We start from the raw sequence: 24249 nt of genomic DNA on the forward strand, positions 1-24249 counted from the left end.
CTACTACATGTTTAAATTATTACAGGTAATAAGGGACAGAATGTATTAGTCTGTTGACTGACCAGCCTCTTAAGCTTTAGGGAAATCCATTTGACTTTGAATTACAAAACGTGTTATTTGCACAGGCTTTATTCATGTAACTTCAATATTGGAATGAATAAACTTCTAGTTTAGATAAAGTCAATATATGTGATGATCCGTATCATCTAAATTAATTTCAATGGGGTTAATTGTCTAATGACAAAAAATATGTATTCTTTATTCCTTCTCCTATACAGCTAAGTATACCATAGTTTTTGAGCAATTTGCCTTAGTGGTAATGCGACTCCCTGGTATTTAATTACAGAAGAATTTTTTAAGAAGGAAAAGCCTTTTCACATTTTTTACATTCAGTCTTTCCCTTTTAAAAACAGGCCAGAAGGCAAAAAATCCTAGGTATTGATGAATTTTCCTGTATTGTTTTAACACTTTGGGATGCTCAAAGTAGACATCATTCCAACACATTAAATTTCATTGTAGTCCCATTGTTCTCATGGTTGTACCATGTGGAGGTTCAGAAGGAATGTATATTCCCCATCACAGCAGGGAGTACTGTTGGGAATGCCAAAGTTTTTTCAGTAGAAAGAGTATTTGTAGAGAAGCTATGTGTGCATGATTCATGTTGCTAAATATTATAAGAAGGATAACATATTTGTTGAAGTTATTAAAACTCCATATATATATAATTATATACTATCTGGACAGGAAAATTTAAAAAGTGCACTTTTGTCTTTTTTTGTGCATTATGATATATGAAATATACATAAACATTAAAATATGGAAGTATGAAGTTATTGTATCAAAAATACTAAAGGTAATAAATCAGGTTACCCAGAATTGAACCATTTATTTGGCTTCAGTTCACATAGCTACTGCATAGAGGCAATTTTGAAAAAAATGGTTGAAAAATTTGATTTGCATAATTGACCTCTGTAACAAGCTGCAAGTCTAAATAACCTAGTTGTGTTAAATTACAGTGCCATATAATCTTATGGTTTTTTTCTATAGGTCCAACATCCAGCAACTTTTTTTTCCAGACAGGTTCTTGAGTGAGTAAAGGGTTGAAGGCCTCTGCTGCGGCTTTTCAGAGACCTTAGAGAGAAATGGTGAAGGTAGCTGGTACCGTGTTAATTTTCTGACAAAATAAACTATTTTGCAATTCACTTGGCAGATTTTTTTAAACCAATATTGCCTTATCATTCATGGATGTGAAATAGAAATGGATTTTTTTGATAAGCAAAAATAGAGGAAAAAAGGAAGTGGTGTCTGTATAAAATAAGCAGCTGAATCCAGCAGATGCTGATGTGAAAATGTGGAGGATGTAAGTGAATTCTGAGAATTTCTGCTAGATTTGCTCTAAATATACATCATGCCAGTGGAACAGTCTGTGACTTCTATTTTGATAATCATTATTTCCAGGAATCAGGAGTTTTTCTTTGCACAGTAAAGCAAACAGCTATAGCTTTATTGGATTGCACTGGCCCAACACAGGATTAATATGTGTCAGAGGGGACCCCTCCAGACAGTAGACCTGGCCACTTATGAATAGCAGATAAGACAGTGGTCACTGAGAAATTGTTAACAAGGCACATTCTAGACCATCAGTCAGTCTTTGGGCCTCTTGCATTTGTTTAGGAAGAGACAGTAGTATCAAGTTGATGAAGAACCACAGAAAATGCAATATATTGCTTTTTAATCTTCAAAATAATCTTATTCATTACCATAAAAGCTTGAGACTCCAGTTGTTACAGAAATTTAATTTGTCTTTCTACACACCTTTCTACAACCCTTAAGTGAATATTGGCATGTGGAGATAAACCATAAGAAATCTGCATTCACAGCAAGACCAGGCTGTTAGCAGTTTCACCTAATTTTTGGCTTGCACAGTACATATTTGAAAGACTACTAGGAGACGGTATTGTTTAGTCTGTACATCTCAATCTAGATGATATTCTGGGCCCCTCTAAAATTTTGAAATAAGAATTGATAGTAACATTTACAAATATTCTGTAATAAGTCTAAGGCTACAAATCTGAAGTTGGACCCAAATAAATGCAATTTGCTTCAAAAAGAGATCAATTACCTTGCACACATAAGAAGGCTGGGGGAGGAAAGATATCCACCAAGAAAATATAATTGTGTGGTGGACCATTAGACAACTTTCTAGATACTACTAGATATTAAGAGTTTTCCAAGACTGTTCTTTTATTCCCCTTTTTCTGGAAAGAGAACTTGGAAATGTATTTGCAGAACTGAAAGATTTTTTTTTTCCCACTCCAATTCTTTTCCTGCTTTGAAACAGTTCTCTAACTGCCATGATGTATAATGTGTCATTTTAAGGTAAATTTTAAGTACTAATTAATTTTTAATCAAACTCAATAAATTACATTTTAGACACATAAAAGTAAATAGCACTGGTTTTTTGTGGGTTACCCTAAAAGTACAGTGAAAAGTGGTAACTTCACCAATTGACCTCATTGACTGAACTATTAGTGGCAGTTATGAGTTATTACAGAAGAAAATGTACATGCCTTACATGAATTACCAACTCCATCAAAACTCCGGCATTGTTAAAATCTGTAACGATTTGACACTTTTTATTTAAAGTTCTTGAGAGTCATTCTTTCTTCTTGTACTTTCATTGTACTTTCTTGTACTTCATTGTACTTTCGTCTAATGACTCCTTGGATTTAATAATCCTGTCATGGTCTATCACATAACTGAAAAAACTAGCAACCATTCTAGTTCCATGGCGCAACCACACACCATTTTGGGAAAAGTAGTCTTGCAGGTTTTGGTCACAAAACTCAGAGGTGAACAGAAGTAAATCTCATTGAGTAATTTATATCTTTGTCCAGAGATAGATCTCTCCTCCTGGTATTTGTGGATCATCCAATATAAGGCTCGTGAATACCTCTGAAAGTTTTCTTAGCCTCTTCATGATAGCAGTCTGTGTCATGGTAGCCTAATGGTTAGAAGATTACTTTAAAAGAGGCACCTCCTCAAAGGGTCCATCTGACCAGTAAGCTTATTGAATTCAGTACCTGCATTACAAGTGAAGGATGTACTGAAGTGATATACTTGTAGCTGGAAGATAAGTAAAAAAGGGACCTTAATACAGATATCCTGTTCCATTTGGTGATTTTCCAGTGATAAGCTAGAGAAAACATGGTGTTTCCGAAAACCTAAATAGGATTTCCTATTTGGACTGTGGTGGACCCCTGCTGTGAATACCTTACCTTTTCTTGACAGAGTGTGAAGATACTATCTGATACATGTGTGATAGACTTGATGTCTGTGATATATGGTCATATGGTTAGCTTTTCAAAGACTTAATAATTTCTGATAGGAACTCCATGCTACAGTAGAGCTCTAGACTGAATAAGTTTTAAGCAGGTAAGCTGTTTAGTATCTACCCCAATACATGGAGGAACACTAGGGAGCTAATGTGGCCATAGGACTACATTCAGTATTGCCTTATCAAATTTTGGCTGTCTGAATCTCATGCTTCCTGCATACTATCCCATAAAATCAGTATTGGAGGTATTCTGACAATAATGTTGGTTTTTTTTTCTATTGGCCATAGATAGATTCTAGAAGTCACTAGCTCAGAAATTCATTAATTGAATCTTCTTCTCAGATAGTTTAAAATAAATTGTTTAGGGAGAAAAAACTCCAAATGGAGTTGAATGAAATTAAAATGCTGTGGCATTGATCACATATGAATATATACCTACAGAAGTAGTTTGTTGATATGTTAATAATTTATGGGCAGATGATATAAGCATTGTTAAAGCTTTTTTGGCATGTTGAGCTTTATAGTTGTCATAAATTTAGGATTTACTTGATTCACAGGTAGCAGCTAATACAGGGCTTATTATTATTTGGAATGTATTAAATTGAAACGGGTAGGTTTAAGACCTGGGTTTTATTCAGCATAGGAGTAATATGACCTGAGATTAGCTTAGTTGGTTACAACATGGTGCTGTTAGCAACAAGCTTGTAGGTTCAATCGCCATGTGGGCCATTTACTTAAGAGTTGGACTTGATGACCCTTGTGGGTCCCTTCCAACTCAGAGTATTCTGTGACTCTTCCATGAATCTATAATGTAAAATTTCTCCTTGGAATTTAAAACTAGAATAATACACTATCTGCCAAAATGAAGCCATGTTCAAAGTTACAATAGATTTTAGCTGTCATTGGAGAGGAGCAACTCTGAAAGAAAAGTAAAATGATCTATCAGGTTGGATACAGTAAAGGAACAGAAAAAAAGTCAGTGACAGAAGCAGCACTGAGGATGTAGTGTACTGCAGATTGCCTGCTGAAGTATTTGATTCTATAAACAAAGCATATCCTTTTTGCATTCTTTATATCCTCATCAGTTACTGTGGTTTAAAGAAACCTTTAAATTCAATAAAGAAAGCAAAAGTTTCATTCTCCTTGCAAATTAAAGACCAGTATCTGAAACAATTCAATTCCTCTTCCTAAGTGAAACAGCATGTATGAATTTGAGTTTTAACTACCTCTTTTGGTCAAAAAAGCCAGCATAACTATTTGTATCTTGGTTGTCGTTTATGGATTGACTGGGGAGAGTGAGGTCTAGCGTCAGTAACGGGATCTTCTGAATTCAGCAAGATTCATTTTATGGGTAGACTAGTCAGGTAAGTGCTGGATGAGGGATAATGTTGGCAAATTACTAGGTGGTATTTCTATCAGTAGGAAAGAAATACGGGTAAATTGCACTTGTAACTCTGCCTTTCTGAAATTATGCTTTTAAAATATATGGTAGTACCCCAAGAGATTTAGTGCATTATTTTGTTACAGGAAGAATGATTCATTGTGAATGGTTAGGGCATAGCTGTTATTCAATAGATACATAATTTTCTTATAGAGATATTTATTAAAAATAATATTATTCTAATATGGTTTTGTATCTTTTATGCATATAGAACATCCTGCTATATGGAAATAACAAACAGCTGATTTTTTTTATTTTAGCAGGTATCTAGATAAGTATATAGCCACACTTATGTATGAATGCTAAGTCTTGCTAAAATAATATGGAAACATCTCCTTTGAACTACCTATAGGAGCTTTATGTTCCCTTCACAAATTAGCTTTTGCTATACAAATGCAGTCAGTGAAAAAATAGAAAGCATATAGATGGAAGCATCACAGGGCAGTAGGTAAAATACCTATCATATAAATTCTGTTTTATAATTAAGAAGAAAGCTGCATTGGAGTTCAAACTGATATGAATATTTGATGTTATGACAGGTGAGCTAATAAATGTAAAAGAAAAAAATCTAAGGCAAGAGAAATCTACGTATCTTTCTGTAGACTCCTAATTCATAATATTTAACGAGCTATACTGATGTGCTAGCTAAACTTTTCAAGTGACATTATCTTTTAAAGTCCCTTCTAACCCAAAGGATTCTGTGATTCTATGATCTGTGCCCACTTATCAATCAGAAAACTGATTTCAACCTGAGCTTTCAGGTTGTTCTTAAAACAAGGACAACATTTACTTCGGGGTAAAGCAAGAAAAAGCTGATGAATAATTACATGCCTTGTTATATTTAGTCACAGAATGATTTAGTAGTGGATTCGTGCAGATCTTTGCTTAAAAGCACAAGAGTTGCATTGTACAGTCGTTATAACAAGATGTATTATAGCCCTTTCTACAGTATTCTTTTATACTCCTTTCTCTTTATATAAATCTTTTGGTAGCACGAATTGATTTGAAAAGTTACTAGTAAGTTGTGACTTAAACTTTCCATTGTAGCAAGGTCATAAACCAAATTTAGGCTTAATTTCAAGTCATGAGCACTTTTACACAAACCAATTCCCCATCATGTACTTCAAATGCAGTTTACATAGTACTTGAAATATTAGCAAAACTCCTCCTAGAATTTGGTTAAATTAATTTCAAAAATAAATACTTACAGTAATAGAATCAAAGTTCATTCCAGATTTTCATTTCCCAATTTGAACTTCTTTTTCTGCTTTGTTGGTTAGTTCTTTGTCATACATAACCCTGGTTTGAGTGAATAAGTGGAATCCATTTGATTCTTCACTTAGAAGCATCTGGAATTGAACGCAATATATGTCAACTCACTCAGCTCATAGGAAAAAGAAAGCTGATTAAAAACCTGTCTTATTGCAGGTCTGTCTGCTGTCTTGGGGGAAAAAAGCCACATATTGTTGGTTATGGAATCAGTGATCATGTTTTTTAGCTTTTTACATCCTCTGTTTCTGCTAAGGTTGCATGCTACCTAGATTGAATGATTTACAGTAATGCATGAATTAGGTTGTAGGAATTCAGAAGAGAGTAAAATGAGATTTTTTTTTAGTCCTCAAGTCATTCAAAGAAGGGTTGAAAGCAATTATTTTCCATTATGGTAGATTTAGAAGACTCCCATCTTTCTCCTCCATAGGTTGCTAAAGACAACCAAACTGGCAGAAAGCAATGACATTTATAGTATAATGTTATCTAAATACTTTTTACAGTATTTACAGAAACCACTATTTTTGCAAACTAGAAATTTAAATTAAGACTACTTAACAGGTGATGGCTCTGCTTCTCATGGTTGGAGGCATATTTCACAAACAGGTGGGAAGCTCAGGTCTTCAACATTAGCACTAATCAAAGTCATTGAATTGCATTGATTCCTGAAGTTTTAAATACATCCTTATGTGTTATATGTGGGAGATTGTGTTATAATGATTGTCAGAAATATTTGTAAATATTTGTAAGAAGTTATCACTTTATGATAATCACTACTTGTCTTTAAAGTCTGTATTTTAGCAGGGCTCAGACTTTGTTTTGTGAAACTGTTGTATTCTGAGTTTCATCTTACACTGAAAAACAAAGCCAGAACACTTTGGGGAATACAGAGCTGCTACTTTTCTTATATTTTTATATCTAAATGGGATTTTATTGTTTCATATGACTATTATATAAGGAAGAGCTAAGCAGTAATAGATTTTTGACTCTGATTCTGCAGTTTAGATCTTAATCTAATGATTAATCTTCCGTAAATAATAAATTTCCAAATACGATCAATTTCAATTTACTTTTGAATTAAATAGGCATATTTCATATATTTTTCATTTCATGAAAACATGCTTAGGTCTGTTTTTTATTGTTTACACATAATTCAGGACAACAGTCAACTGTCATAGGCAGAGAAAGATCAGATTTCAGTATCTGTAAGTGTTATTGTTTGAAATATTATTCAGATACACTTTGCAGTTCATTTTGAATAATTCTATCCATTACTGAGACCTTAAATTACTTGGAAATTATTGGAACCATGTTTTTGTTTATTTTGAAGGTAATCAAGCATTAAATTGTGATGAACAAAGTTCTCTCTTGGAACAGGAAAGTAACAAAGAGCCTACTCTGATTGAAACAATCTTCACAGTATTGTCTTACTGCACTTTATCACCCAAATCTCTTGGCATTGCTTTTGAGTCGTACATGGAAAAAGAGCTGCTGTGGAACTGCTTATACAATATGACAGGTTTTTATTAATTTATTAATTTATTAATAAGCATTTCAAATCTGATGTTAAATGTTGTTCATTTTCAGATGTGTGGTGAGTATTATTTTTACCATAATAAATCAGGTGAAAGTATGTTAGCTTACTTCAAAATTATAGTATTATTGAAGGGTTTTGTGCAGTCAGGCCATGGTAGGAGTGGTTAAAATTTTGAAGAATGAAGAGGTTCCAAAGCAGTGTTGTTTACCAGAAGTCTGATGACCTTAAGTGTTTGTCTTACCAGCAAACTGGCTGCAGAATGTTTTTGTAGGTCTCTACCAGTAGAGGTTCTTCATCTCTGTGCATTCAACAGCTCCAGACCTTTGCCACAATTTAAAAGTAAGGAAGCATGGAAGAAGAGTGGAAAAAGAGAAGGAAGGACGTCTTCTCGTACTGAGGGAGAAATAATCTGATGAGCATTTAGTCTCTATTGTCAACAGGCATTCAGCCTCTTAATTTTCTATTGAGGGGGAGAGCTGTCCTCACAATTAAAGCAACTAATTCTATCTCCAAGGAAAAACAGTATTCAACCAGAAAAGAGAGGTGAGGTTTAGAAGGGTGATATTGCAAATTATGGATTAAAAGCAGGAGGGCTCAAAAGAAGAGGATGAAAATGGGAGAATGCAGAAGGGGAAATAGAATTATGAGCATCACAAAATAGAAAACAATGATAAAAGTGCTCAGATACTTCTCAGAGAAAAATGGGATTGCAAAAAGTAGAAGTTTAACATGTAAGGGGAAGAAAAACAGAGAAGTGGTGCTTGGAAGCTTCCAGAAAGACCATGATTAGATCAGCAAAAAGTAGAGGGAAGCAAAAGTATGAGCAAAGGATCTAAAGATCTAACATGTCAAAACATCTCTCTCAAATGCTCTGCAACACTGTCTGACAATTGCAGCTCCATGACAATTGAGAAACTGCAGTTTGCTGTGGTATTAAGAATGTGAGAAGATTGATACTTTTTGTAATGTCAATAACTGTATTTAGGATGGTGTGTTTTGAACATGCCATCTCTGATGATATGCCACGTATCTGTTGATAACTATTATTTGTATGTATTTTTGTGTCCAAAGTACCTTTCTTTTCCTTTACTGTCTGTGGTATAGCAGTTTGAGTATCTAATAAATGCAACTTCCTTAATACATTCAAGACAAGAAAGTAGAAAAAAATATGTATCTGTTTGCCTCATTGATGCCTAACAAGTACTTAAATGTTTTCCGTATAAAAAGGAAGACATCAATCAGCTTAAATAGAATTTTTATAAATATATCAGTGGAAAAAATGAGAATGAAGGAAATAAATTGATTTTTTTTGTCAGTACTGTATTAAGATGGTACCAAGATGCCATATATTTTGCATTATACTCTTTCTTAATTTGTAACAGACAAATAGGTCTGATTTGTTATGACATAATGTTAAATTTTTTTTCTGTAAGAATTCTCAAAACACTTTCTGAAACAGATTTATGCAACACTTACTGAATTGTTAATAGTTCTTCCTTCTGAAGTTTCCAGTTGTGGTGAGTCGGAGCCAGAAGTTATCAGATGCTTGAAGTTGACTTTGATTAATTCAGTGAAGGGTATAGTGAAACAAATAATTTCTTTGATGCATTCATGGGAGGCAACAGAAAACTATGGAACATACCAGCACAAACAAATAGTTCCTGAAGGTTTACTGAAAACTGTTCCAAAGGAATGGAATTACACTCCTCGGGAAATGAAGAGAAAGGAATCTGGGAAATGTAGGTGAAACTTATAAATAATATTTATATATGTATACAATACATCCTATAAGCTTCTCATAAGAACTTTGAAGTCCTTTACTCATTTACTCCAAAACTGGGCAGTTAAATTTTGTGAGTATTGTAGCTTTACAATGAACAAACTATTTCTAAACATCCTGTGGTGGTTGGACTGTTTTCAATACTTTCCATTAAAATTCAGTTATTCTTTCTTGAGGCTTACACCCATACATACACAAACAAGGTTTTGAAAATAATCAGTATTGTAGTATTGGTAATAATAGTACTGGAGATGTTTCCAGCATCTGGCAGTAGTCAGATGGGATTCAAAACAAAGTGAGGAATAATGCCTATACTTTGGCCTCTATGGCTGTAAACAGCTTTCCTTTTAATTGTCATCTTTTCATTCGGGACTGTCATTCACCTCAACTTTACAACACAGCAATTTATGCTTGAATAAAACAAGCACTGAAACTGTTGTGGAATATACTGCAGCTTGGTTGTTGAAACAGTTAGTAAAGGAAGAAAGAAATCATACAGAACAGGAGGTGTTTTGAAGGTGATTAGATGTAAAGCTGATTTCTGGTATGTATTTTCATAGCCCACAGTGTCTAAAGCATCTGTCATTTCAGGTGGTGATTCAGAAGTCTAACTTTTAGAAACATTCATGATCAATTTTTGCCACCAAAATATTACCTGATTATTTTCAAAACGGCAATATATTGTGGCACAGAGTTTTGAGTATGTAGATTGTGGCCAAGCCAGGGCATCAATTCATTCTTTTTTTTTTTCATACATCTTCACTGCACTCTCATTTTAATCTAAAACTTTTTTATGGCTATTTTAGGCTAGTTTCTATGTGTGAACTGATATGCAAACTGAGAGGTAAGAGTCTAGCTTCAAGACAATTTAAATTTGTATATGTGATATCTAGAACAGATAGGGTTTCTTTTATAATAAAAGAAAAACATTTGGAATGCAGGTGCAATAACACAAGGTTTTCTTCAATTGTTTGGAGATTGGTGCTTTTTTAAATCTTGACACCTTTTGCTGTATTTTTCATTTTATATATGTCTTGGGTTTTGAGCAGCACAATTTCTCTGTAGTTAATTTTGTACCTACTTTTATTATCTAGGGTCTTTAAAATGCAGTGCCATCTAGTGTAGATGCTTATATGAAAGATGATAAACTGAAGCTTTGTTATTTTGAACATAGAAAGGAATTTATTAAAAACTAGAGATTATAAATGTATGTAATATTCTAATACACTTAGCGCAATGCTTCAGCTGTGAAGTTGAAAAAATGCTATAATTTTGAAGACAACTTTCTACCATTCAGAATACCTGAGTATTGTCTTTTTCATGAATCTGTAACAACTGTGCACAGCAGGACTAATTGTTGAGAGTCACAGTCTAAATATTAAATTTTCTGCTTTTAATAAATGTAGTTGTTTGAGTTTTGTGGGATTTATGCGCAGATAGCATAATACAAGTGAAACTACAGTGTTGAGTACTTAAGCTTTTTACACATTTTCAGTACAAAAGAAAGGTAGAAATTATCATACAACATTCAGAAGCAGTTAGAACTATACTGTTAATCATATAATCTTTTCTTTCTATTTTTAAGGCTTCACAAGGCTTGCAGCTCAAGCAGTATCTATTGTAATCAGCAAGTTACCTACAGTGATTGCATGTTTGCCTTCTCCAGTTAAATACTTCTTTTTTCTGGCTGAGAGAAAAATGTCAAGAAACTTTGCTGAGTTGAAGAAAGCTGGTCTGCTTGTCTGGAACTTGATTGTAATTATATGTCGGATATTTGAGGATGGAAATACTGCAGAATTTTTAACAGGTGCAACACTTGACAGATGGAGCAAAGAAAAACTCAGTTTAGTTCGTGTGTGCTTAGAAAGTATTATGGGAAAACAGAAAAGTGGTCCTAAGCAAGTGACCCAGAAGATTATACAAAGCATTGAGCAGCAAAGACCAAACTGGATTGAAAGCCAGTTGCTGAAGGCAAGAAAGTTGAGCATAGACTGGTAAGAACATAGTATTTTTCAAATGCTATTATATGCTCTTTATTTTACTGGATTATTGGCATGTTTACAACTATTGTTCAATTTTAAGGAAAAGAGATGAGCAGTGATCTTATATGAAAACAGATTAGTCCTTAGTATTGATATACCATGGGTTTGTAATTTAAGTTCATTGCTGAAACATTAAAACATCATTGTTTCATCAGAACGGTGTGTTCATAGTACTACAAGATTTCATGTTATCTTGGTGAACCAAAAATATGGACAAGTCCATTGTTATATCCTTCAAAATGTGAACAGGTACTAAATATATTTATAATTTAAATTTAGTGTGGTGATTAAATTAAGAGGAATTGTGAGAAGTTTTCAGTGTTCATCTGTGAATAAAAAGTAAGCATACTTTATTCTAAAACACATCAAACCCTGAGGCAAATAGCATATATCAAAAAAGGACAAGAATAATATCCTGCTGTGCCTTTCTGAGAAAATACCAATTTTTCCTTCAGATTTGACATTAAGATCTTTACAGTGATCTTTCAAGGAGTTGTGTACATGTCAGTGTGTTCGTAGTCCAGTCTGTTTTAATGTTGCAGTCATGTATCATTCTGTAAAAATACCATTCATCAACTTTGCAATATTAGATTGAGTGGAATAGCATTACTTACTGAATTAAATTGTAACTACTGAAAGTAAGATTGCTGTTTTTTTCAGTGGGTATTCTTGAAGGTTGCAGTTGTTGTTGTCATGTCGGGATTTGTCCCTATAAACAAAGGATACAGTGATTGTAGGTTGGAATCAGTTATACTACTGAACAGGTTTTCAGTGCTTTAAGGGACTGTATCCTGTTTCTATGAGTAGTCAGTTAATGTGGGTAGCAGTAATAAATGTGGTAAGCAGTAATAGTGTCAGACAAACACTGACACTGACCTTTGTTATCTCTGCATTTCCATTTAATTCTAATTTACAAGATCTAATCCAATGATTAAAAGATTGAAGCCAGATGCCACTGACTGACGGAGTTGTAGAATAAAAAATACATAATGATAATTTGTAAATTGATACTTAACACAATGGCCCCATAGTACAATTTTTAATGCCGCTGAGAGAACAGGTACTTCTTAAAATACAAATATAGGAAGACAGTATTGTGGATAACCTCTAAAAACTAAAACTTGAGGTAATTTGCACATCTTCAGAAGCTGAGAAGTTTAAGTTAATATACTACTGTATTTTGTAAAATACCACAAAAATGCTGTGTTATATGTTAGGTATCAGATTGTGGAAAGTAAACATGGGAAAATGTTTCTGTATGTCTACAGTGTCAAGCAAAGAGAGAACTAGTTTGTGACTAGGTCTGGTAATTTTAAGCTTAGGAGAATGAAGAATACATTGCCTGCTCTCCAAGTGAGCAGTTATTTGATGCAGTTATGAAGTTGACTCCCCTGACTTCAGTTGCATTTCTGCAATAGAAATCTAATATGAATGTTGTTTTTCCACTGTTCATTCAAATGTTATAAGTCAATATCTGAGGGGAAAAAGATCCAGTTTATAAATACATGAGATATGAAATCTAGAGATAAATGTTATTATAAATGCAAATTACAAAACTAATAATATATTAGAGCTGAAATTCAAATAGTCAATTAAAGTAAATAGTGGCCACATAATTACTAAACTAAAAACAATCTTTCAAGAGGAGATTTATGATTTTCATGAATGAAATTACTATATTGTAATTATATACAGTCGCTCTCGGGCTTTTGAGGGTCCACTCCGGCTAGCTATTGACCTAGCCCACACGGCCTTACATGGACGAAAGTAAAAGACGAGAAATGCTCTTCTCCACGTGGGGACAAGGGTCCTCTGTTTATTGACTTGAGAGGAGACACCTCAGACTCTGGTGACCCTCCAGGTAGAAAAGAGAACGTTCCGAACTTGTGGGAGACTTTTCTACCCGAGGGAATGGGGAAGGGGGAAAGAGGATCGCAGCCAATGGGATACCACTGAGGAGGGAGGAGGGGAGGGGCAGCCAGGGGACAGATCACTGGGGGTACAGGGGACGGGTGGATGAGGGAGCGACCATGCGATGGGAGAAGGGAAAAACAAACCACGTGATACAACACAAACCATTCCGTGCAATACGAGGATCACTCAGCGCAAATCCTGAATCACCCGGTGCAAAACAACAACTAAATAACTATTTAGTGCAACACAACAATATACTATGTACTATATTGGTGCAGTGGAACCATTCAATAATCAAATTATTTTCTGATTTAGCTGGATGCATGTGCAGATATGTATACATATTTATAAATGTTTATAGACTTCTAACAGATACATAGGAAAGAAAAAAACCCTATAAATTTCAAAAATTTACTTGGGACTCACCTACACAGCCATAAAAATATTTTTGAAGTGTAGTGGGTTTTTGTAAGTAAAATTCTTGCTTGATTTAGTGTTATGTTATTATTATCAGGATTTTTATTTACATAAAAAGTCTAAATAATATATATTAACTTAATTTTAAAGAATATTAAAAAAATTTTAGCCTTCATTGAAAGGTTCCTAAAACAGCAAAGGTTCTTTGCCTATCTTGTGTACTGCCTGAAGGTATTACTGTTCATTAAAGTAACGTTCACTTTATGGTAGCACCAGAGCTGTAAACAGTCACGTTAGATTCTAAAAAACACACATCCTGGGAAGAAAAGAAAGGTCTGTCTTTGCAAAGTAATTTGTCGAATTGAAGATTATTGTTTTTCATCATGGTGACCCTGACCTTGCTGGCTGGGTGCATATACAGATTAAGATGAATGCAGTTATTCCTTGGCTGAGGTCTGCCTCTCTCAGGGCACATTCTTGCTAATGACATGATTGATAGGCAGTCCCAAATCCAGAAAGGAAATCATTAATCATAGTGCTGCCTGAATCCAATCATCTGCTTCACCTGCGCAGTAACGGGCAGTAAAGAATAAAATTTGGGTGCTGGCACTGATACATTCCTTTGTCAGAGGTCCTTAGCTTTTTCAGTGTTAGTTGCTAAGAATTTTGACAAGAAATTCAGGTTGTATCTGTATGTGGCGTCAAATATCAGCCTTAAGTGCGCTTTAATTTAAAGATTAATTTCTTTGAAGCTTTTCTGTAAAGTACACCATAATAACATAGCATCACTTACTTATATTCAGCAAAGAACAAAATTATAGTTTATATTTTCAAACCTTGCTCTGTAGGACCTTCTGAAACTGCATGTGGAAGCAATATCTGCTTTAATATCCAGCAGCTGTGCAGCATTGCAGAGAGGCTGTAGGTCAAACAGCAACTTTCAGAAGGACTGACTTTGTAACCATGGCTCACTGTCAACAGTATAATGCAAACACAGTGGTTTTATTTCCAGGTTTTTGGGATTTTTTTATGTTTTGTTTTTTGTTTTACTCCTTAACAAATACAATACTGATTTTTAAATTAATTGATAATACTTCCTTGGTTTATTTTAAATTAATCCCACAGTGTCTGGCGAAAGGACAATATATTCTTGTTAATCTTTTGAGTTCTTGATACATACATGTCAAATACCTGTGCTGCAGCTGTAGTATTTGAGGAAAATTTTAGTACTTCTTTCTTAGAATTCATTGGTAGCAGTACTAAGATAATAACTTGTAGTTGTATGCAGAGAGTCTGACAATGATCAGAGATTTGAATGCACAATTTTGGAGGCATTTGGGAATGTCACCTTCAGATTTTCATTGGTAGAAGTTTCACACAAATACAAAAAAAAGCCCCAGGTAAAAGTATAGGGCAAAAATGCAACAGGTGGCAAATACGTGCCTTTTAAATGGTTTAACAACATACCAGTGGAAAGAAAACGACTTCAATTTAAAGCTTCTAACCTATACTTAGAGTAATGGCTACCTTTCTGACATGTTAATTAGGCTTTGATATATGCTGTGATAGGCAAAGAAAAATGCACAAGAGATCGAATGTAAATGCCATTTCTAGTACCAAAGATACTTCTCATGGGGAAATGAAAATATTTGCAACTTCTGTATTCTTAAAGACTCTTTTATGTGTTCATCTTTCCAATAAAGGTGATTAAAATTGGTATAATACTGTTATTTAACATTTATTATGTGAGAGATAATTGTAAAACAACATATGGCTAAGTACTTCCAGGTTTCTTTGAACATGTAGTTCTCGCTGAGTTGATATTAATATTTTGCTCTTTATAAATTTAACTTAGGACTGTATCTTTTCTATCTTCTAGTGCCTCAGTGACAGTTAAAGGTGCAACATTAGAGGATGGAGGTATTGCTCTTGGATTCTCTGAGCATAATATAAGCATGATGGTCCTGGATATCTGCCACAAACCAAGTGGTAGTGAGTACCTGACGCAAATTTATCGCATCATCCGGCTCAATGAGGTAGGGAAACGGCCTTTCCACAGGCCAATTAGGTGTGTACTGGCCGGGGGCAACATCTGCTGGCAGCTAAGAGTTAGTCAAGGAGGTGGTAATAGTTCTTAAAATCAGTATAGAATCCTATATTGTATTTTAATAGAATCCATTCAGTTAAAGCTTTTGTGCATTTCTACAGAAAATATTACGTTATAAGAAACACTGTAGATTTTATTTAGGTGTTTAGACAGTAGTATGGCTCATAAACTTCCTTCAGTTTCATGTTGCAGACCATAGATTCATTTTAGGAGTCTGAGCATAGTAAAAAAAAAAAAAAAAAAAAAAAAAAATTAAAAATCAACGAAGGCTGTTGAAGAATTGGCTGTTACAAAGGTAAACTTACACTTGGTTAATTAACTATCTTGATTTAAACAAACAAGCAGCCCCTATGGCTGTACTGAGGAAGTAAATGGAATCTTACTAAATTTAGACAATTCTGTTCAGCCAAAGTGCTTTTAAAATTGCAGGATACAAATTCAGATATATTTGCTGCATATGAAATTTGGCAATGTAAAAGAATAATTGCATTATTTCTGAGGCTATTCTAAATTGCCCCAAGTTACCAAAAGCATTCTGATTTTATTTACTGAAATAAACATAGGTTTGTTTAAATTGTACAGTAACACAATTTAAAGAAAGTTCTGGGTTTAGTTTTAATTACTAAATTCCTTGAATGCATAAGCAGAGGCTTAATATCCTTGCAAGTGTAAAGAAGTGTTTATAATAAAATACAAAATAATGCAAATATAGGCAGAGGGCAGGATTTTTCCTCTGAAAAACCTGGTAGCAGAAAACCCTGACTTAGAGAGCTATGTCTGTAGGAAGGCCACAGAGAGCACCTTAATACTCACACTGTGCTTCTGAAAATAGGATCCAACTGTTTAGTTCCTAAGTACAGGCTTAAAAACAACCTTTATGAATCTGCTTTTGGAAGCATCAGAAGCAATGTAAGCATATATGCAGAGATGGCCACCTTACATTAGTACAGTACAGAATCTTTTCATGTTTCAATTTCCTGAATAATTAACTGATTTAGGAAGTGAAGTGAAAATTATTACTCTAATAAACAAAACTTCTTCACCTGGAGCACATTCAAGATTACTCTTAGGTATAAAGGAGTGTAGAAAAGACCACCGAAAATAGCATATAGTCCAGTAGTTAGGACAGTTACATAGGGGACAGCATATGCAGGCTCAAATCTTTATACTTCCTCGTTTATACCAGGGAATTGAATCTGCATCTCCCACATTTGAACTAATTCCCCAAACCTCCATACCATTAGCTATCGGTATGAAACTCCTTCTTTTTCCCCTGTTGGAGTTGTTTTGCCTTGTAGAAATAGTGGTAAAAATGCATTCTGTAACTTTTAGGGTCAAAAATAGAATGATATTGTAGCTGAAGGAATAAAATGCACATCCTGGGTTTTGGAGACCCTAATCTAAGATCTGACACTCCTGTGAGTATTTGGTTATTTATACAAAGTGGAGCAGCTCCAATAGGAGGTATGAGGCTAAGAGAATTAGGGGAAAAAGGGACTTCAGCCTGACTTTCCATATCCCAGGTGTCTCTCCTTGAATTTCTGCAGCTGGTAAGACCCTTTTTAAAAATAGAACATTTCTCAGTGGAAAAAACTGTATTGTTTTAAAAATGAAGAAGAAGAAGAAGAAGAAGAAGAAGAAGAAGGGAGATCCTGACCAGCTTGAGTTACAGAAGGATTTAATTGTATTACTTTCAAATGCCTTTGAAACCATTACAAAACATTTTAATGCTTAGCATGGTATTATGATTACGGACTTTTCAATATTATTTTTCAAAGCCTAAATTATGTTTTATGTGCCTGCTTACCAAGAAATAGATTTGGTTGTGTTTTCAAAGGTCCATTCTTTTCTTCAAAGACTCCTTGGGATGTCAGGGGATTGTGTTCTTAAAACAGGTTTAGAGATCTTTGTGCTACGGTGCTTGGTAATCATGTGTAAAAACAAAATGATGAGACAGAAAATTGTTGTTCTTAGTAATATTCCTTAGAAAAGCAGGTGGAAAGGGATATGGATTCTTGGAAGCTGGATTTGAAAATAGACATATGATTTTATAAAAATTTTAACAGTTACTATGGTACTCAGAACAGCTTTCAGCCTTCCATGTGTTTGCCAAAAAAATAATAATTTTTTAAATAATTTTTTTAGTAATGACAGCCAAAGTGATAACTCTTCTGAGCTGTCAGGCTCAATAATATTCTGTGTACTTGGTTCAATGCCTAGTCAGTGTACTGAGGATATAGTTCACATGTTTACAGATGTGATTTCATATTTTCACATTTTTGAAACATGACTCTTTTAGAGCCTATGATATTTAATCTACTAAAGAGCATCTTACTGTAATATATTTACCATTGTTGAATAAGTCTCTTCATCAAAACAAAATCCACAGTATTTTATTAAAGACAGAAAAATACCTTTACTGAGATCAGTTGTATACCACTTGAATTTTTCGAACCCTGGCAAGCAGGTGTTAGCAAAATTGGTCAAAATCTCCTTCCTAACACCATTGTAACATTAAGAAGCAGGCATTCTTTATTACAGCGCCACCAGAATTTATATCTCCACCAGAATTGTGCGTGTCAAGTGCAGAAAAGCTCCTGCTTTTTCTCTGTATTTTACACACATATTCATTGATTTTCCCAGAATGAATCATACATATAATAATAATTTCCTGGAGACCCATAACATGCCCTCTCCACTTTGCGCATGCGTTTGTCTGTCCCGGGGGTCCCTCTGGTGGTCTCTGGTGGTCCTAGACCCCAAAGTTACTTTTTCAGGGAACTGGTGTTGTTTTCCAAAAAGGGAGCTGAGATGGCTTACCCAGACTGGTTCATTATTCTGTTAATGTTTAACATGATCCTACAGAATACGTATTGTGCTGTTCTGTAGACTGCTGGTTTTGCAAAATAAGAATTGTGTTTTCCCACCAGCTGAGCAAATAGCTCTTCATCTGGCAACACATGGACAGCTGTTTCCAGTATTGATTCTGAAAAAGCAGCACAATATGCCTCTGCTGGCTCTGTTACATCCAGAGGGCTGGGTTGCTTTAGTCTACAGATTTTGTAAAAATGTGTACGTGGAGGGCACTACATTTATGAAAATGTGGTAGATGTACAGAAATAGTTTTTAAATAACCTCCTCCACCGTGGCTTTGAAATCTTTGTTATGGCATAAAGTAGTGAATGAATAAATGAATGGGGAAAGAAAAATCCAGATACTTTTGAAAAGCTCAGTAAAAATAGCTAAAAGAGGGTATGTTTTCACAGTTGCTTTGTGATATTGTTTTAAGCAGAAAGAAGCTCAATTTGTGTTTTTTCTTTTGCTTGGTTGGGTTTTTTTTCCATACACTAAGACAATTTTGTGATTCTCTTGATTGGACATGACATTTGATTGCAACCAGCAGACAGACAGTCCATCTCTTTCTCTTGCTCCTGTGCTTTTCCAGTCGTAGGCCCTCTCTTTGCACTAGTACTAGAAATCATGTGGCTGTTTATCTGGATGAAACTTTTTTTTTCCCCTGGCTGATTTCATTTCACATCATGACAACATATGCTAGTGCCAACACAAGGGAGAAACAGTTACAGTCTGTGTGGCCTGAAAACTGCATTTGTGCCTTTCAGGTCAGGCCGTAATTGTGTAAGTTTAAACAGATGATGAAATTCTTCTTTTGGAAAGACCTACTAAGAGGTACAGGATGCCTTGGCAGATAGTTTGCCTGTTATTCCACCTCAGTAGTACTGCAAATTAAGAGGAGCATCTGCATCCACCCATCCTAATGACACACCTTGAGTACTTGCTCCATGTAATGGACTTCATTTTAATAACAATAAACTAATTATCACGGTAGTTATTCTAGCAAATGGATGTGTAAATGTTTCATTATCTAGTTCTTCATAAAATGGTTCTATTTAATCAGAACACTTTATTGGCCTGCAATGATGATTTATTTACATAGTAGTCGAAGAAGTGAAAACAGAAAAGATGGTGTCCAAAATAATACTGCATCTGTTACAGTATAGTTTCTAAAATTGCAATGCAAATAGTCCTTGAATGTTCTAGTCCTTCTAGTCCTTGAATGTATAAGCGGCTAAAAATAGCTTTCAAGAGTGGGAGAATATTTATTTCCTGTGTTTAAATAACGTGGTTACAACAAGTTAATCAAAGAATTTATTTATAGTCATATAGTAATGGTTGACTGTTTTCCAAAAAGTTTAATTCAAAAGTCATGAAAAACATTTGTTGTTCACTTCTACATCTACCTAGCACATATATATATATAGAGAGAGAGATAGATATATTTAATGAGAACTTATACACATAATTTGACAAGAATTTCAAAGCAGTAGGTTAGATTGTTCTGTTTTGCTCAAGCTGGGTGCATGTTTTCTGAGGTTATTTCTTGTTCATTGTAAAATGGTGATTTTCTTAAAAAGGTTTCCATTTTTAAGAGATTTTTAATTCCCCACTGCATTAAAAGGAACTTCTATCTTTCAAACTTATGCTTGAAATATAGGTAAATTTCATGTAGAAAGCTAGGTGGCCTGTACTATTCTGTGATTGCTTTTTCTTCCAAAAGGAATATTTGAAAGAACAGCTGTCTTGTGAGAATCCTTCTGAAGATGGTGTTACCTCGGGTCAATGTCTGCCTTTGACACTGAAGGCCAGAGAGGAGCAGCCTGTCTTCAACCCTTTCCAGGTGTACAGACAATCTTATGCAAAAGTATTCAATCAGGTTTGTGAAAATCTGAAACCTTGGTTATAGTATAACTTTTACTTGTTGGTATTATTATGATCGTCATAATGACAAAGACAGAATGTATGAAAATGGACTTATTTATGTATGTTCACATTTAATGAAGCAGAAGGGAATATTAGTTCTTGGGAGTGTACTGAGGATACCCTCTACAATATCACAATGTCCAAAAAGCCATTACTGACCTTTTTCTTGATTGGAATTATTGCATGCAAGAGCAATTTACATTTACTTACACTTTCTGTGTTCAGTATACTGAGGGAAAGCCTATAATCGCAATGACTTTTATTACATCTGTGCAACAGTTAGTCTTAGTCCTTTGAAAAATCGTATCAGAACTATAAGTTCACATTTATAACCTTCCTTATGGGGCTTTCACAAATCTGTTGAACAGTCAAGTAAAGAATGCTTTAGAAATACAGTGATTTTACGGAACAGTGATTTTACAGAACAATGAGAACTTAGTGAGACTAAGTGGGACACACACAAAAAAAAAAAGGCATAAATTTCAGTTTTTCTTAAAGTCATGCTTATAATATGTAAAGGATTACAATTTTCTTATAGAATTTAGTTTCATGATAATGGTACAGTTAAAGAAAAGAGATCTAGTTGCCTAAATCTCTGCTGGAGCACTCCATAGCCAATTCATTATGCAAAATGCTAAATAGTTTCTGATACCACATTTATACTTAAAAAATCTTATGCCATTGTTTCTCATTTATTCTTAATTTGTCATCAGCGTTTTTGATTCCAGCATTCAATTCAAATATTTGAAAAGATGTGGTATTGCAATGGCAAGAAATTCACTTTACAGACTTGTTTGGAAATGCATCCTTTTTCAGTGCAGCCCTGCTTATACACAGTGTAATCTCTCCAGTTTTGACTGTTTTCGTCTATTTCATCAGTTATATTGCTGTAAAATGTACTTGTTTTTCTTACTTGCTTAATGAATGCTTAATCTTTGTCATGTTGCAATAAAAATGTTAATATCCTGAAAAAGGAGACAAATACGAATTCCACAAGACTGCTCAAGGCTCCTCACTCCAGAGAAACATGCTTTATCAAATCTTTGAGTCAATGGAATCACAGAATAGCTTGAGTTGGAAGGGACCTTCCAATCAAGAATCACAGACTCACAGAATGAGTGAGATTGGAAGGGACCACAGTGGGTCATCTGGTCCAACCTCCCTGCTCAAGCAGGGTTATCCTAGAACACATGGACAGAGAATTGTGTCCAGATGGTTCTTGAGTATCTCCAGTGAGGGAGACTCAACAGTGTCTCTGGGGAGTCAGTTCCAGTGTTCAGTCAGCCAGGCAGTAAGGAAGTTCTTCCTCATATTCTGCCCAGAAAGCCAACTGTTTGATGGGCTGCATCAAAAGGAGTGTGACCAGCAGGTCAAGGGAGTTGAGTCTGCTCCTCCACTCCATTCTGGTGAGACCCCACCTGCAGTGCTGCATCCAGCTCTGGGGTCCCCAGCACAGGAAGGATATGGAGCAGTTGGAGCCAGTCCAGAGGAGGAGCAGCAAAATCACTAGAGGGATGGAGCACTTCTCCTATGAAGAAAGGCCAAGAGAATTGCAATTGTTTGGCCTGGAAAAGAGATGGCTTCGGTGTGACCTAATTGCAGTCTTGCAGTACTTGAAAGAAGCTTACAAGAAAAATGGAGGAGGACGTTTTACATGAGCATATAGTGACAGGAAAAAGGGAAATGGATTCAAAGTGACCGAGAGTAGCTTTAGATTAGATATTAGAAAGAAATTATTTCCTGTGGGGGTGGTGAGGCAGTGGAACAGGTTGCCTAGAGAAGCTGTGGTTGCCCCATCTGGTTAAAGCATTCCACGCTAGGCTGGGCAGAGCTCTGAGAAACCTGGTCTAGTGAAAGATGTGCCTTGCCCATGGCAAGGGGTTGGAACACGGTGATCTTTCAGATCCCTTCGAACCTCAATCATTCTATAATTCTCTCCTCTGATTCTATTTCTAAGCTTAATGATGTTATTAAATAGTTCAGTTCCCTTTCCCATTAAATTGTACATTTATTTAGTGGTGTGGGACTGTCCATTTATAAAACAGTGATCAGTATAGCTGAGTGTCTGGTTTCCAATGAAAATTATTGCCAGTGCCTGTAGAAGATGCCAGAGCACTGACAAGGAACCTTCTCTTATTCGTTCATTTTCTGCTTTCTCAGTATTGTATTTTTTCTTGTTACCCTTATTTCCCTTTTGTACGGTGTATTTCACCTTTGTTTTTCTACTTTAATTTAACGTGTGTGGCAAAGAATGGGGATAGGGAGTAAATTAAGTTAGGAGAAGCAAAGTGATGAAGTATAGATGGAAGGAATAGGAGGGAGGGATTGCAGTCATTCTGCTCTCCCAGAGGAACCAAGTACTGCCTGTAAGAAGAAAAATATGCACTCCAAGTTATACTTTACTATTATTTAGGTTTATTTTCATTGTTTTGACTTGCTTAAACATTTTTTTTACTACTCAGTGCTGTTTCAGTGTTACAGCAATAACTTTGTACTTATTTCCTGCCAAGAAGATTAAATTAGTCATTACTTGACCATTGCTGACAATGATAAGGAATATTATGCACCAGGATTTACTGTTTTTTAAAAATAAGAATGTTGTATGTGGTCTCTTGTCTGCCCACTGATGATGTAGATTGCTTCTGTTTATTCAATAAGCAATGTGGAGTTATACTTGTTCATATTTTCTAGATTTAATGCTGTTTATAATACATTAAAATAATGCATACACAATGCATTGATGCATTAAATTACTCTAATTATGATACAGGTTACTTCTTGAATTCCAGCTGTACCAAACTTCTCATGATGTAACTTTTTGCTGACAGCAGAAAATGCAAATTACTGTTACATAGAAAGTTATCAACTATTTTGCTTTTCAGACAAAGAGAAAGCTTGCAGACAAAATAGCTGTTCAGAATGCCATCAACAGTTAGAACAATAATGGTTAAAAAAACTGATTTATTTTTTAAAAAACAGAGGCTATGTCCCTAATTAGTTAATTGCCATTTTATTGGAATAAAAACCTTCTTCTGTGGACATGACTGACATCATATTTCTAAGTCCTCATTCTAGACCCCCCCCTTTTTGGTTAGTATATTGCAGCTGGAGCTTAATGTACTGATCATGTTAGTGTTGATTAACTAACTAGCTTCTTTCCATGTATCAACAGTCAGCCATTACTGAATGGAACTGGGATTGGTCAAGCTTGCTGCCAGGTTACTTAGGACTGAATCAGATGGCCTTCAGGGTGCTGCTGTCACACAGGTAATGGGATTTTGGCAAATCATAACATTTTCCTTTTGTATTTTTGACTTTGTAATAGTGAATACACAAAGATTCTAGTGGTGAAATTTGTAAAGCAAATTCTGCATTTCTTTTTAAATATGTAGTTTTAAAATATAACAACATTTTTTCTGTAGTATTTGATCCATACTCAGTTGTTTTTCAGTTACTGTTTTGAGGTGTATAATTTCTTCTTTCTGTCTGAGAAAGAAGTATATGAATGTATGTAGATATTGCACTTAAATAAGGCTTTGGAAAAAAATTAGTAACTTTTGCAAACCTATACTGCTCAGGGAAATTTCAGCACAGAATTTAGGCTATGTTTATTCAAGTTGGAAAGG

The 24249-nt window shown here is 34.8% G+C and overlaps 1 protein-coding gene across 11 annotated transcripts in view; it reads left to right on the plus strand.

Moving 5' to 3' along the window:
- The window catches only part of KIAA0825 (KIAA0825 ortholog), a 243184-nt gene that overhangs the window by 108298 nt on the left and 110637 nt on the right, over positions 1-24249 (plus strand). For 7 of the 11 annotated variants that reach the window (XM_038124587.1, XM_038124580.1, XM_038124581.1 and 4 more), the window contains 6 exons: positions 7378-7566; positions 9090-9323; positions 10950-11358; positions 15617-15773; positions 20421-20576; positions 23796-23890. In XM_038124587.1, coding sequence (XP_037980515.1) covers positions 7378-7566; positions 9090-9323; positions 10950-11358; positions 15617-15773; positions 20421-20576; positions 23796-23890 — 1240 coding nt within the window. The remainder of the gene's footprint in view (positions 1-7377; positions 7567-9089; positions 9324-10949; positions 11359-15616; positions 15774-20420; positions 20577-23795; positions 23891-24249) is intronic. The other 4 variants (XM_038124585.1, XM_038124589.1, XM_038124588.1 and 1 more) reach the window with 4 other exon arrangements.

Source organism: Motacilla alba, chromosome Z, assembly GCF_015832195.1.
Source record: "Motacilla alba alba isolate MOTALB_02 chromosome Z, Motacilla_alba_V1.0_pri, whole genome shotgun sequence".
Classification (NCBI taxonomy): Eukaryota; Metazoa; Chordata; class Aves; order Passeriformes; family Motacillidae; genus Motacilla; species Motacilla alba.